Below are 16,844 nucleotides of genomic sequence, written 5' to 3'. Positions count from 1 at the left end.
TTGTCATAGTTGCTGCATAAAAGATTAAGTATTGTAAGGGTGGGTTAGATTTCGGAAATGTAAGATAAAAATGTGCCTAAATCCCTGGTACTGCACTCTTTGCACTACAGTAAAGTATAAAGCTGTCAGTATCTTGCTCAAACTATACATATACTATAAATACATATAATACATACTATTTATAAAAATGTACTGCATACTGTTTCTACATAATTACTACAGTTACAATAGTAGAAAAAAAAATAAGATAATTAGAAATAAACCTTGTTAAAAATTATTTAAACTTCACTTTCATCACGACCCATTACGTCTCCACTGCTGGGGCACGGGTCTCCTTCCAGTGAAGGAAGGGTTTAGGCCTAGTCCACCACGCTGGCCAAGTGCGGGTTGGTGGACCCCAACACAAGCAAGCTTGTGCTGAGAGAGTTGTCGGGTAAGTGGGCAACCCGACTGTCAGATGTTTTCAAGCCGCCCGAAGGCCTCTGACTTGGCTTAACGACTGCTGCCGAAGCAGCAACCGGGACCCACGGCTTAACGTGCCGTCCGAAGCACGGAAGCGTCCAGAAAAGCACCACTTGAAATTGGTCACCCATCCAATGGCTGACCGTGTCAGTTGTTGCTTAACCTCAGCGATCAGTTACGATCACTGAGGCCCGCTCGACTACGGACGCTTCACTTACTACGGACGAAACTTCACTTTAATTAAAAAAAAATAACACTTTTTTAATGTGCTATATTATGTATAAATATTAAATTTTTAAATTTTAAGTACCTACTTTTATCTACAATCCCCATTGTATAAACATGAAGTAACTTTGCCAAATACTAACTATGTATTCAAACAAAATTAAAAACCTAACACTCTGTAAAATGAAGTAAAATATACTTATTTCTATTATTTATAGAATCTTTGGGATAATCATTTCAACTGACTCAACCACATTATAAAAGGCTTAACATCACCCATCCTTCAATCTTTCAACCAGTATAACAATAAGCAATCTACTTAACTACATTATTTTGTACTAAAACTAAAACAGGTATTATCTATAATACCCTATAATTAATATATTGCAGTGTTGCTGATATAAATCAGTAAAAACATAATATATTAAGTTAAATTGGTGTCGATTGTGATTATAACTGCTTATTGCTACGACAACACACACCCCCCCTTTGGACGTCAACCTAGTATAGAGAGAGATTTAAACTGCCTCAATATCCTGCACAGTAAGGACCAGTTTCTTGATCCGTAGTAAACCATTGGTACAAAGTCACAACCATTACTACACCAATAAAATTTATATGCAGCTGTCATGCTTGAAATAGACTTTGACCAATGGTTAAGTTAACTAGGGTACAAAACACTGGCCCTTAGTAATAACTAGTTCTAGAAGGTTTTCCCTCCTATAGCGAGCATGATGTTCTCGAATGCGATCCAGTTGATGAGCGCCCAGGGCCCCAGCCGCATCCACAGCGGTAGGAACCCCTTGTACAGAGACAGGATGCCCTCATTCTTCACGGTCTGCTGCAGGCAATCGATCATCCCTCGGTATAGTGTGCCCCTGGGAAATAAATTAAAATGGTTAGGTTAGATTAAGATGCCACAGCAGTGGGCTTGGTACTGGATGGATTGTGTTCTGAAGTTGGAGTAGACTAAGTAAGGTAAGTAGAGTAGTATAAGTAAGGTACATGACGTACGATAAATAGGAAATTGAATATCGATCGAAAGTATCGTAACCTTGGCCGGACACACGGATGGTTTCATATAAATTACCACGGCCTCAAGGTGAAGTTATAAATCAAACGCGACAGGAAACATACAACCCTATTTTAATACAAATTGGAATAAAGGCACTTAATTTCATGTTTAGGGTTGCGTCTATTGCACCATAACACTGTAGACGAAATACGTTATCTACTTTTTAAACCTTTCACTGATAACATCAAAGGGAAATGTTAGAAGAGGGCTGCATACAATACAGTAGCCATTCAAAACACATAAAGACGAACGAATTCGAAAGATGCCGTTAGCAAGCTTTCAACGCAGCAGCTGTGAACTAAACAGCGGCCGTCGCGACCTCTAAATTGTAACTCTGTACCTAGTTCCCACTCACCATACCCTAGTTACGACTTTGACCCCGTTTCGTGCGACCTCGGCCGCCTTGCCTAGCCCCTACAGTGGCCCAACTGTCCCCTTTGTTGCCGGTGTTTTACGAAATGTTACCCTAAACAAACGGCATGGCACCCCAAAACACATGTTTTACCCCTGACCTAAAAATAGGGCTTCTATTACAAAGTAATAAACTTTGATCTGTGTCTGTTTGTGTAATGAGTGTTTTTGTCAAGAGCTTCCTTCGTCTTTTAGCTTCATAAGTTTTGTTCATTGTATTTTAGCGGTGTATATGTACCTAGTGCAAGTTTCACATTTGAGTTTGCGTATAAATAGATTAAATAGTGTAAAGACTGCGAGAGTTGCATAACACCATACACGTGATGGTCCAATAAGAATGTTTGTTATGAGTTTGTAAAAAAACTTGATAATGACTATTGACCTAAATTGTTTTGATGTAACGGCAGTTGTATATTTTATAAACAATACAGACGAAAAAGTCGGTGCTATCCGATAAAATGTGATAGCTGTAGGTATGTTATGACAATTTAAGTTCTTATATATTGAAGCAATTCTATTTTTTATGTGTAGAACACGAATCACGATAATAAAATTTTTATAACTATGAAGAAAGAAACAAATGCCACTTCTTTAAAATCTTGCTGTGTAGTTTTGTTATAATAATGATCGTGATTGCATAACATCAAACATTTTTGTACCTACCTACGTGCAACTGCAAATAAGACTTACGTAAGAGCCCTTGGATCCTCAGTTATTTATTTACGAGACGGAAACACATAGGTCGATATCGAGTTCAACGACACGGAACGAGAGTGAATCATATATTGTTCCGCTTTTACTGAAAGCCGATGACGTCATCGGGGAATCCTTTCCCTTCACTGAAGCCAAATAACTAAATAACATTCGCTAGGCATTATTATCCTATACTGATTTAGCAGGTCTATGTATTGTATACCTAGGTGAGGTGGACATGGAATCTAATTTCCTTCATCATCCCGTAGTCTTTTACTGGACATAGCCCTGTCACAAGGGTGGCCACAACACTCTCTGTTTGGCTTTCCGGATTTAGCCACTGTCGGGAATTCCGCCGGCTGCTGCTGTCTAATCTCGTAGGACTAGTGTCGGGTTGCAGTCCTACGCACGCTTCTTTTATCTGTTCATCGTCTCCGTCGGATATGTAACCTTACAAAAAGATAGAAGCAAGAGTTTTGGAGTACCTAATCGTTTTGGAGCTAAGTAATCTATTTTGTGATCTCGCTTATTTGTCACAGACACAATCCCTAAGCTATATAGATATACCCTCTTTTCCGGTCGAGTATCAATATAAACTAAAACCAACCCACGTAAATTACGTCTGGATTTCTGCTCAACACTTCAATTTACCCTCTAAAACGTCCTCGAAAACTTAAAACTCACCTTCCATCCGGCCCGACGGGCTGGTTCATGAGCCTGGTCTTCATGACGTCAGCGGGGGTGCCCACCACGGCGGCCACGAAGCCCGCGTTGAAGGCGGCCGCGAAGTGCACAATCGCGTTGTCCTCCAGATGGTACTCTCGAATCAGGTAGTGCTTGGTGAAGTCGTAGGCGGCCAGGTCACCCATGTTGACCAGGGCGGCGCGCTGCACGTTCGGTACCGCTCCTGGAAATTTATAGGTTTAAGGTAGAGGTAGGTAGCGAAAAGAAGAGACCGAGGGAAGGAGAGTGTGGGAGTAGAAACAGCTGAGCACCTGAGCAGATGTCCTAATAAATTCTGGAGCCGTCCGTTGGGATAGCGAAAAGTTCTGGAGCAGGGACCGCGAATAGGGATATAGCGTTGTGGGAAGAGTCTGTTAGACGTCTTGTATGGTTAATTAGTTTTACGTTATATGCTAGAGAAGTTGTTTTAGTAAACAGCAGTACATTCTCTGTGGCATGGAATGTGCGAGTTGTAAAATGCTATGAGAAATACAACAGTTGTCTTATTTATATATCTATGTTGCATCTATAGACTATAGATAGTTCAGTCGATGTAGTTATGATGTATTTCATGGATACGGATACGTTTAGCTTTCCTACATTTACAGTAAGTACCTACTTAGTTACAATAATTAGTATAAGTACAGCAAGAACGTGCACCTATACTAGGATGAACTAATCAATTATTCCACATGCAGGGCTAGTGCAGAAGGCCAGTCAGTATCTATTTATAGGCCAAAGTGCAATTAATAACCTACTCTGCGCAATGCTAAAGTAAAATTATCGCAAACTAGGATCCATTATCACAAGAATAAAACGAGACTGTTTATGAAGAAAACGTTCAAATTCCTAGTCCATATAAATTCTTCTTCTTATCGCGTCAACCAAATTAACAAAGTCGCTTAATAATACATGCCTAGCTAGAACTGGGCCACAGATATAGCGGTTATGAGCTCTTCTCGCCTACACAATTTTATAATTTAGAAATCATTTATGCTTCTTTACCCATCACCCACCTTTAGTCCACCAACTAGGTGATGAGCATGATGGACTAGGCCTAAAACCCTGCCTTCATTGGAAGAAAGCCCGAGCCCCAGCAGTGGGGACGTGATGGGTTGTGATGCGATGACCCAATTTAGTTTAAAAACAATAAACGAACCTCTCCAAAAGCCCCAAATCCCGCTCTCAGCATACAACATGGCGTAGGCCTGCCGGCAGTTGGCGAAGCGCGGCGCCTTGCCCTGCAGCCGGCGGCGCCCCTCCGCCTGCATCTGCACCTTCACCAGGTCCGTGGGCGACGCGATCAGCTGCGCCAGCGAGCCAGCTAACAGACCGCCTGTGGGACTTGAGAACAAGCGTGTTACGGGACCGGTAGCGTGGACGGTATACATGGAAGATTAGGTGGGTGGATTGCAGTGTAATGTCTCTTAGCTTCATGGTAAAATCTAGCGCAGTTCGTTCGTTGATGCTTTAATATTATCGCAGGCAAAATGACGTTGAAACCAATTGATTAGATATCAATTATTTATACCTAACATTGACGTAAACCGTAAAATTTAAATGCCTTGGGCAGTCGATTTCTCATTAAGAGTCATTAATAGTATCAGTAAAGACCTCAGGGATTCGTTATGAAGAGGATGCAATAATATTATTATGATTATCGAATGTCAACCCTCAACAATTTCAAAATTAAAGCTACATCAGAATGGTTAAAATTGCTTTTTCATCAGGCAAACGTCCACCATCAGTCTAGAACAAACAAAAACTCTTCGACTAACCCAAAGACGCGTAGCCGAGCGAGATCTGTCCGGTCCCGTCGGTGCTGACCCGGCTCCTGAACTCCTCGTAGAAGAGCAGCCGGCTCCCGGAGTAGATGGCGTGCCGCTGGTACATCGGCATCAGCCCCGACCACAGCTTGGTGATGCCCTCCTGCTTGGCTATGGCCATTACTGTCTTGATCATCCCATGGTTTTCTATCTGAAACGGAAGTAGTGCATTTACACCGTGAATGTGTCAGCCGACTTTCTTTTTTTTATTTTAAACCCATGTAGCGGTATTACTTCTACTCTACTTCACTTCAACTGATTCATTACTAACATCAAGGAACACTATATTTTACGTCACTATCGACATCAAAGGAACGATGACCACAGTCCATATCAATTTATGTTAATGTAACCTACGACAGTGTCAGAACCTCACGGCTCTTGACTAGGAAGGTATGCAGTTAACGGTCCTCTGTATAGGTAAGGAAAGAGGTCTTTAGTTAAGGCCTTACCTTATATCCTACTTTGGTGGCCGCTACCTCGGATTGGATCTGTAGTCTGGTCTTTGTCAAGTCAAACGGGTATGTCGCTGCAACAAAGAAACAAGGTTTTGAAGGGCTAAGAAAGACAAAAGAAAAGGTTCTAACAGGGTACGGGTAATAAGTTAACAAGAGTCAGCAATAATAGAAGCCTTTACTTAATATCTACCTATTTCTAAGAACAAAAGGGACTACCTACTTAGGTTACCAGCCCACATTGATTTACAAAGCAACCGAGAATAATTTAGTTAAATCATTGTCTACACTACAGCTACCTATATACTTAGATAATATCGATGGGTCAACTTGACTTGTACCAACCAACGTATCATTTATTTATACTTTGAACCGGATAATGTTAATCAAGAAATGAAATATCAACCTACTTATTCAGACATTAGCATTTCTTCGTTCTACCGTGAATGTTGTCTTTGTATAATGAATAAGTAACTATGGTATAAATAATAATATCTACAACCTGCTACAAAAAAGAAAGTTCCCTGATAGCAAACTCGATCATTGCATTACTTACATATAATACTGATGTCTATATACCACATATACATACTGAACTCAGCAATGTCTTTAGGTTGGGCTAGTGTTTTTACTATGCGTTGGGCAACAACAACAACAATAAGGGCAAGACTTTGTATATTCCATATTTACAAATATATACGTATACGTAGTACTTACTGATTACTGAGATTACTTATATTATAACTAAATTACTGTACCACCTCTACAATCTAGCAAATTCTCAATCCATAGCAGATTTCTGCAGCATTGCGCATTCTTATCTGTCGGATCAGCGACAGATAAGCAATGCTGCATAAGTATTATTCATTACCAATTTGCGACACAGTGGTACGGTAACTGGTCCCTAACCCTGACACCTTCAGCTCACTAACCTGCCTCAGCGGCCCAGGCGCCCAGCACAGCCACCACATATCTGGTGTAGAGCGAGTCGGTGACCCTGGCGGCGGGGTGGTCGGCGTTGCGCAGCACCGGCATGGTACAGCAGTCACCTGGCCGCTGCCGGTCTGCCCATTACTGGAAACGGAGAATTGGGAGTTATTGCCGAAGGACTAGGTCAGTTGTACTATCAACTACTACTCAGCTGTCTACAGCTGATGGGTGGAAGACATACGTTACCTGCCCTGGATGCTTAAACAATGTATATGTATATAGTTAAGTACCTATGTCAACTTAGGAAATATTTAACTTTATCACTAATATTTTTTTCACGCTAAATTTACACTTTTTACGTACACACCACATTACCTTGTAGCGAGGATATTAGCACTGCCGCGAAGCGTATGTTAGTTGGTATGGTAGTATTAGGTAATGTAGGTAGGTAAATGTTTTTTTATCGTGATAATATGAATCAGTTTCTAATAAATACTAACTTACCTAGTAGGTGTTATCTACATAGGTACTACGTACGTGTAGCGTGCAAATTCTTTATCTTTAATTTTCATACAGTTTTTGTGATAAGGAAAGAAACGCAATAGCATCATATGCATATCATATATCATATATTAAGCTTCTCACGCCAAAGATGCGGGTTCAAGTCCTGCCCCTGATGTGTAAGTACAAAAATGTATGAACCCACCAACCAGCAGTGCACCAGCGCGCAGCGTGATGGGAATCTACGTAGGTATTGCATAGGGCAACAGGGCACTTCTGTTCAATAAAATTGTCCTATAGTATAGAAGAGCAAAAAATTCATAGGTAAGTACCTAGTATTCATTATGCAACTACTTGATGAGGACTTGGGATTCCAGTTCGGCCACAATTTTAACGAAGAATGACAAAACCTCGACGTATGTATGCTATGTATTTTATTACGTACTTATATCATTGCTAAAGGAAATCTATTGGAAGACAATGTTTTTGGCAAAGAACTGTCCGTACTATCGAAGCCAGAATGGACTGCCTACTTCTGTGTCTCTGACACGAGTAACTTTTGGAAAACAGCCAGATAGTTCAGCGGAATTGGAATGCTACTCGGTAGAGATAAGCTATTATCTAACTAAAGAGAAGCTGAACTTTGTAGGACCCTTCTTGCACATGACTTTGAAAGCCTGCCGTAGATCTACAAAAGTTATTTAGGTACCTACCCAACGATATTAACACGAGTATTTTTTTATAGTAACTTATTGACATTTTTCGATACTAGTTCGATAGAATTTGTTCGTGTGATTGAGCTATATTATAATATAGTGTGACAACCGGCTACCTGTCGTTAGACAAATCGATAAGTTTGCGTAATCTGTTTGTCTGAAAACTCGTGCCCCCCCAACTATGACTACTACTACCATATTAAGTTGGGGGCGCAGAAAAGCAACCTCCAATATGTATAGTTACGAATAGTTACGATAGGAAATCACAAGGAACAAAACCCTAATGATGAAGAAACTATTATGTTAGATATAAGTAGTTAAGTATACGATTGTCAGTAAATATTCACAAATGATTACCCTTTTCCAGCGATCGGTGTAAAACTGCAACGGAGGCAGCTGACCACGCAACGTTACTGTGACTACACAACAGATTCACTGATCAGTTGACCAACTTGTCTCGCATAAATAAACCTAGCAACTACAGCACACACATAAACACGTAAGTACGCTAGTTACCTCATTTATTACTTATTTAAAGTAATTGACTCGCGCAAAGTCCGTTTGTAGAACATTTCTCCAATTACTACTATGTAGGTAGGTACTGACTACTACTGATTCAGTTCAGTTTCATTTATTGTAGCGTCAGAGTGTCAGAGAACAGGGTTCCCCTCATCTCGCATAATCTTTATTGACCAAAACTCATTTCGCATAACTCGTATGGTCTAAACTTTTTTGGCCTACCATCACTTTGCCAAGACTTATGTGGCATAAGGCTCGTTTCGTCTAAAACTCTTTAGGCACAATCTTTAAACACCTAAGTTTCGTTTGCTCAAATTTATTTTTGTAAAGATATAATATTGTTTTTCCTATTATTATCATAATAAATAATATATTAAGTATGTAGTAATTGTACAAATTGCGAAATTTTTCTTTTGCATCCCGAAAATCACGATATTGAATGATCAAAAGACGAAAGTGAATTGAATGACCATTATAATTACTTATTACAAACGCCATGGGATCGAAACCTAAAGATAGGTGCGACGACGAGCAAAGCGAGGAGGAGCGTGTTAGGTGCACATGTTCGTCAAAAGCAAAGCGGAGCGCAGCGAAGCGGAGCGGAGCATTTTCCACATAGTATAAACAGTGCAAGGCACCAGTTTGCGCTATGTAGGAAAACACTCCGTGATAGTTAAAGCAAAACGAATATTATTACTTTGTAGTCTTTGTACAACATATGCCATAGCATTATTAGGCTATTTATAATAATAATAATAATAATAAAAACGTTTATTCCGTGCCATCGCACACACACAGAAAAAAAAAGAAAACATAATGAAAAACAGTAATAAATGAACACATAGACCTTATGACTAAACAAAAGAAATAGATGAGAGTATATGTGTGCGTTGTCTGGCACCGAAACGGACGGCGGCTCAGCTAAGGCGGTAGAAGATAATATATTACCTACTACCGCGCTGATTTTCAGCCGCTTCCCTTTATGATGCCACTGACTATAAATAAAAACTAAAAACTAAAACTATGGCAAGTGCACGGCCGGCAGCTGTGAACCAAGGTCACCCGGGGTACTTCACACGCATAAGCGGTTCGTGTTTTCAGCGGCCCCGAGTGCCTCACGCGGCTGTAAAAGGCTTTCAGTGCCTACGCTGCCGCCGTGCTGCGCCCACACTGTGCCATAAACTGTAAATAAATATATGATTGTGATTTAAAACGTAATTAGAAATATCATGTAGTGAATCTGTAGGCGAGTGGTATATTTTTGTGTAATGAATAATTCAATTTTACGATGGATATTGGGAATGAAGTCATAGACTAAAGGTATGTAATTACTAAATAAATTCGTTACTTACATACATGGCATTGTGGTTTTACTTTGTTACCTTGATTTTACGTTTCTTTCAGAAGGTATTCATATTGAAGGTAGCTGTGAACATTAGCTGTGTTGCAAAAAATGGGATGATTTTGGAGATAAGAAAACATGTACAATAATGGAAGATTATATTATGCCGCGGGAGTCCATTTGTGTGTTGCGAAGAAAACTAGTGTAAGTACCTACCTATTATTTATTTATTTATTTATTTTTTTTATTTTTTTTACTGCCCAATTCAAATAGTCACTTGAACTCACGTCCTATAATAATATTGGGTTGAGTTAAAATGTGTGTTAAAGTAGTTATAATAATCACTAGAGCAATGTCATAGAAAACCTGCAAACTTCTCCATAACTACGACTACTATACCCGTAGATGGGTCGACTGTTGTTTTGTTAGCAGAATTGTTTTTAACTTAGACTTAAACGATTTTACGGTTTTCAGGTCGCGCAATCCAGGATCCAATTTATTCCAACAGTGTGTGGAGTTAAAGGAGAAGCTTCCCGCAAACGATGCTGATTTATGCTGAGGGGTTAGAAGCAGGTAGGAGGATGCCCTGGTTCGGTGAGAGTTGAGGTCACGTGACCACCGTAGTTTATTAAACAGATATTCGGGCAGCCGTTTCTGTATAATCCCAAATAGAAGGCAGGCAAAGTGAAGGTGCCGACGGCTTGCCAATTTCAATAACTTTGATCTTATGAGGTACGGAGTAACGTGACTACGAGCAGGGATGGTGTAGCAGTATCGGGCACAAGCGTTTTGCACTCGCTGTAAAAGACGCTGTGTTTTACCATAGATGCAAGGACCGTATACTGTGTCAGCATAATTTAATTTAGATAAAACTAAACTTTCACATAACTGCTCACGAATCTCAGTTTTTATGTAGGGTCTTATACGATAAAGAATTTTTAATCTATAAAAGCAGTTTGACACTAAATTTAAAACATGTTTCTCGAAGCGCAGGTTAGAGTCAAAGTAAATGCCGAGGTTTTTAGCTTCACTTACCATTTGGATTGACTCGCCAGCTACCTTTATATCGGGGTTATTGGCTTTTATTTTTGAAACTTGTTGTTTTGATCCTATTATAAGAAACTGTGATTTGGTGGGATTCAGTAAGAGCGAATTACTTTTAGACCATGCTACTATTTGGTTTAAATCCTCATTTATTAATGTTACTGTATCTGCAGTGCCATCTGGGACACATGATAGGTATATCTGTAGGTCGTCTGCATAGATATGATATTTACAGTTTTTTATGCAGTCTACTATATCACAGGCGTACAGAATAAATAGAATAGGTCCAAGTATAGACCCTTGTGGGACTCCTCTGGTCACTTGACTAGCTGAGGAAATTTTCGTTTCGCCATTAATATTGGTAAGTTTTACAATTTGTGATCGTTGGCTGAGATAGCTATAGAACCACCTTACTGTATCGGCTTCAAATCCATAGTAGGTCAGTTTGGCCAGTAGGCGAGGGACGCTAATAGTATCGAAGGCACGCGAGAAGTCTAATAGCGTTAAAATAGTGCCCTGACCTTTATCTTGCGAACAGAGTATATCATCGACTACATCGAGGAGAGCCGTTGTTGTACTGCGAAACTTCCTAAACCCGGACTGGACAGTAGGGAGAATGTTATTGCATTCAATATATTGGCTCATCTGGTCGCATACAACTTTTTCTAATATTTTAGACAGGCAAGCTAGTATACTTATCGGCCTTAATTCATTAACAGTAGAGGGACACGATGTCTTAGGTATAGGTTTTATGATGGCAGTTTTCCATAGTTGCGGGAATGTATAGTTCATTAGTGAGTAATTTATAATATACGTTATGACGTCCAGCGTTCGCGGAAGAGTGAGGCAAAGCATTTTAAGAGATATACGATCGATGCCTTGTGCGTTAGATTTTAATATATTAATGAATTTTTGTACTGTTTTGCTATCTACAGGTTTAATTTGGAATTTGGAATCACCAAATCTGTTACTTTCAAAATATGCTAAGTCAGCAAAATTTAGTTCCTCCTTCGAAGGCAAATTTAAAAAGTGTGTATTTATGGCGTCCGGATCATTAAATTGTGGTGGTAGGTCAGTCGACTTATGACTTCGCAGTACTGTTTTTTTTAAATTTTTCCACAGTGTCGTCGAGTTTTTACTATTATTATTAATGTAAAACTCATAGTAGGCGCGTTTTTCCTTGTCTAATGTAGAAATAACCAATTTTTTTAAGTCAAGGTAGTAATTTTTATTAACTTCAGACCTAGTTAATTTATATTTTTTGAAGGCTTCGTTTCGCAAATACATCATATATTTTATATTCTCGGTGATCCACGGGTATCCGGGATCCCTGATACATATATTTTTTTCTGGCGCATGAAGATCAAATAATTGTAGAATCAAGTTATTGAAAGCGTCCACCATACTATTTATGTCATCACATTGCATTATACTTTCCCAATCTAAGTTATTTAGGTCATTGTTGAAGTAGTTCCAAAGTATATCGCTTAGCGGTCGAATGGTCATAAATTTAGGAGTGAACTTTGGTTTCTTTATGTTTAACGTTGCTGTGATAAATGCATGTCTACCTAGTGCCGGTATATAATCTACGTTAGTGTGGCCAATTGTACTATCTGTGCAAACGACATCTATCAGCGTCTCACAGTGGTCGTTGGCAAAGTGAGTAGGTTGCTGAACTGTTTGAGTTAACCCAACGCTATGTAAGAAGTCCTTAAATAAAGCCGTTTTGTTATTGTTGGTCAATAAGTCTATATTAAAGTCCCCCATGAGTAACAGCTGGTCATATCCTGAGAATGACGTGACCGAGTCCGTCAACGCATCAAAGAACGTGTTAATGTCCAACCATTCTGGCCTGTATGCTGTACCGATAAGTAATTTGATGGAGTTGACAGTGCAGCTGAGCCACATCTGCTCCACGGTAGGCGATACGGGGTGCTTCCGGATACGCGTGCTAATACCATTTTTTATGTAGAAGCCTATGCCGCCGCCGCGGCCCCGCAGGGCGGGCGGGCGCGGCACGTGGCGCAGCTTGTACCCTGGCACCACCGGGGCACGCTCGTCCATATTCTGTTTAAGCCACGTCTCATTAATTCCGACTATGTCCGCTCCGTAACGTTGCATAGTTGTTATAAATTCGTCATGTCCAGTAGATAAGGATCCCGCGTTAAAAATTCCAACGGTAAATAATTTTTGTTTCTTCATTTTTCTACATATTTATTTAAAAGAATTTTTAATGATGTATGAATGCTTAGTACAATTATAGTGTAGTACTTGAGTGTATTAATCTTAGTGTATAGGTATAAGTAGGTGTGTGTAGTAGGGTATGTGTATATAGTAGTGTAGATAAATAAAACTGAGCGTATACAAGTGGGTATCAGAAGAGATGCCGCTATCAAACCACAGCCGGCAACCGAGCGGGTCGGTTCCAGACAACAACGTGCATTAAACATGTACTTATAACTATCATTATAAGATAACAGGTGGCGACCGCAACTGAAAGCCGATTCACAACAGAAATAAGAGCAAAGTAATATTAACTTGAACAAGACAACATGACTCTTATAGTTAGGACATGAGGCTTCAATATTGTGTAAATTATAACACGAAAAATTTAGCAATATAGTGCTCGACAGTAGACACATTAGAATAGCATATAATGTACAGATAATGCAACAATATGACATTTTGTATGCATAGGTATAGGTAGCAAGGCTTATAGTATTATCGTCAGGTTTACATTGGTGAGGTTGTCGTCGCGGCACTTGGTGCAATACCAAACACACGAGTAATGTCATTAGAGGTGCGTATCCACTGTCGTGGAGTGTCCTGGGCCTGTCGCGCGTAAATACGACCTTTTTTGGTCCATAGAAATCTCCACGACTGCCTGCGCCCGATTTCTCGAACCTGATAGAATAACTGGCGGTTGATTTTGGTCAGTCGTTCATTAACAAAGAAGGGGCGCGGCGCAGAGGACTGGCCGAGGTCGGCCGAAGTGGCTCCGCGGCGGACGCGCGCGGCGGTAATCAGGTCGTCCTTGAGCGCGCGGCGCGATAGCCGCACCACGAGCGGCCGCGGCCGGCCCGCCCCCGCGCCCGCGCCCTTCCCGTCCTCGCCCGGCGCCCGGCTCCATCCCTTCCTTGCACCGACCCTCTCCGCACTCACCACGTCTGACTCATTCAAATTGAGCCCCAGTTTGGCAGCCACAGACAGGATCAGGTGCGTAGTGTTTTCCCCGTTCTCTTCATTGAGATTAGTGATCTCAACATCATTTTCCAGTAGCTCCTGATCTTTCTCATTCAGTTCTACTCGTAAGTCCGCTATGATAGATTCGAGACGCGACCCCGTTCCGTCAGTGAGCCGCTGCTCCAGCAGGTCCACACGAGAGTCCAGAGCGTTCAGACGATTATTTGTCTCAGTGAAAGAGTTCTTAAGCTCTTTCACTTCAGTGCGGAACATCTGAATCTCCTCTCGAGCGGCAGTTAGTTCCTGACGAAATAGCCTTATCTCCAGTCCAAGCTCCACCTTAAATTCTTCGGTGGTGTCGTTTGCCGTGGAGTTGAGCCGGTCCTCAGCCACGACCAGCTCGGGCAGCCCGGGGCTACTCACTCCTGTTTCTGAGACGGGGGCGACGGCAATGGTCTCCTCGACTACCTGGGCGCATGCAGGGCAAAGCCAAGTAGCAGGCCTAGCTTCCATATCACCCTTCAAACAGTACGGGTGATATATAATTGCACATTTGGCACATTTAGCGCACTTTGCTATATCGCCCCGCGGGACAATTTTTTTGCAGCCTCCGCATTTCGTCATTGTACGTACCTACAGAATAACTAGATGCGCGCACGGCAGACAGTTAGTTAGCTAGTACGAGCGTATCACGCAAGATGGCACCGCAGAATACTTATACAGAGCGTCACCAGATGGCACTGCAAAGGGTTTTTATGTGAGAATGTATGTATAATTTTGCACTGGTAGGGTAAACTCACTATAATTAGCAAATGTAATACCCGCAAATTGTATCTAATGGTAGATTCACTGAGCACTTTCAGGTCGATTTCTCACGTTAATACACCACTTTGCACAGAGATAACAATTAATGTATGTTATTATCACTTATTTTACTGTTTATTAAACTTTTTACTATTGAACTACTTGTTTTTATATATTTAATAGCACGAAGTTAATGATGTGCACCTTGTGTACAACATGTCAGTGACGTCAAAAAGATGTATTTAAGATTTGACCATAGTAATATGTTTTTAATACTAAACATCTTCCCTTTTTTTGTCGTATTATATTGTTATCTGACTGCAAGTGTATCGTGTTTATAAGTTTAGTAAAAAGTTTGTAAATATTTGCGGTTAGAGATTATATTTGTAAGTAAAATAATACTTCATTTAAAAACAGATTACGTAAGTAGGTAGGTAGTACCTAATTAATGTAAAAAACCTGGGAGTTAGAATAGGGGTTGCCCGCAAGCTACGCTTGTTAAAATGTTTTGATATGCAGCTTATTGATTGTCGATTGCTAATCGGTGCGGTGGTGGTAAAGCTACTGCTATTTTGTATGTGTATGTGCATCTGTGGCTCCATCAGTAGCCATTTGAATATGATATTGTTGTTTAACTTTTATTCTATTACTTAAAGCCACATGGAGGTGAAAAACTCCTACAAAATGAAGATGACAACCGAATGGTGTAGCGGTTAGTGACCCTGACACATACAGCTAACACTGCTATACCGAAAGTCCCGGGTTCGATTCCTGGTTGGGGTAGATATTCGTTTCGTTTAAAGACAGTTATTCGAACTTGGTATGTTTCCTATCTATGTAGGTATTTGTTTAGATATAACAGCAGTCCGATATCCATATTACAGGCTTTGATTATAGGGTCTGCCTAGTTTGTGGTCGGATGGCCATGTGTGAGATGTTCCCAGATAATTATAATAATATGATTTACATGATATCTACTTAAAGTTTCTTTCACCTTCTGAATAGTCAGTCGACAAATATGAACATTAATAACAACTACCTAGTTGTAACAGTCCTACCCAGGCAATTAGGTAATACACGGCAGGTTTCACTACTGATTTCCGTGAAGATTTATGTTTTATAAAACAAGTTTTGAAGTCAAATAAAATAAATACCCACGTAAATGTCCGCAGTAACTCCAGCCAGCCAGAGGCACTCGATAATCACTTCTGCTGATAAGTACTTTCATCACCTGATAGCAACCACAACGTAAACATTGAACAGATTACATCAATGACACTATCAGGGGCAAAGAGAAATTGTGCGAAAGAGACGACTATGCACACACACTGCTAAGAGAGAACGGGAAGGAAGTGTAGGTTGCCCTAAATTCGTGGGACGGAACGCCCCTTGCGCGAAAGAGCGCGAAGCTTTCAAAGCGAACGATCGGGCGTCCGCCTCACATCGCTACCGACTTGTGACTAATTTCAATTTCAACAGCATGTATCCAACGCCAAAAGAAAGAACCCAATCATCTACTATTAATACTACGTTATGGGTAAGTAGTAATTAGGCGAGGTTGCACTGACCTACTGGAAATGATAAAGTGCTAACTATATAAGAAAGGAACGTATCAAAGTAAAACAACCGATTCCTGTCCACCCGATGACAGGAAATTTCTTTATCAAAAGCCTTTTGGAGCTTTGATAGCCCACTGCTGAAATGCTGAAACTTCGTCTATGTGCTCCAAGTGTTAACTTGGCTGATGATGATAATCTGACAGATCTGATAAGATGATCGAATCTCGCTTCCACATCTGAATCTGAACACATGAGATATAGCTTAGAAGTTTGTTTTCCTCTTCAACATGAAACCCCTCCGATTTGTGACGAGATCTCTATGGAGATTTTCAAGCACATTATCGTGGGTGTAAAGGTAAAACTCACTAAGTACTCC

At 40.5% G+C, this 16,844-nt stretch overlaps 1 protein-coding gene across 5 annotated transcripts; it reads right to left on the bottom strand.

The window, feature by feature from the left end:
* Positions 1 to 799: 799 nt before the first annotated feature.
* On the bottom strand, positions 800 to 16,376 carry LOC105385553 (mitochondrial uncoupling protein 4). 5 transcript variants are annotated; one of them, XM_038108989.2, is made up of 7 exons: positions 16,064 to 16,376; positions 6,803 to 6,944; positions 5,868 to 5,944; positions 5,368 to 5,566; positions 4,749 to 4,925; positions 3,551 to 3,773; positions 800 to 1,565 (listed from the first exon to the last, which is right to left on the bottom strand). In XM_038108989.2, the coding sequence occupies exons 2-7, from the start codon at positions 6,903 to 6,905 to the stop codon at positions 1,391 to 1,393; spliced, it is 954 nt and encodes a 317-aa protein (XP_037964917.1). In that variant the 5' UTR covers positions 6,906 to 6,944; positions 16,064 to 16,376; the 3' UTR covers positions 800 to 1,390. The 5 variants fall into 5 exon arrangements, with proteins under 5 accessions (XP_037964917.1, XP_037964918.1, XP_011554254.2 ...); XM_038108990.2 differs by having other exon boundaries at positions 16,068 to 16,375; XM_011555952.3 differs by lacking the exon at positions 16,064 to 16,376 and adding an exon at positions 8,375 to 8,507.
* Positions 16,377 to 16,844: the final 468 nt, after the last annotated feature.

The sequence above is a fragment of the Plutella xylostella genome, chromosome 17 (genome assembly GCF_932276165.1).
Source record: "Plutella xylostella chromosome 17, ilPluXylo3.1, whole genome shotgun sequence".
NCBI classification, from domain to species: domain Eukaryota; kingdom Metazoa; phylum Arthropoda; class Insecta; order Lepidoptera; family Plutellidae; genus Plutella; species Plutella xylostella.
Note: the sequence above shows the minus strand (reverse complement) of the source record. Positions and strands in the feature narration are given on the sequence as shown.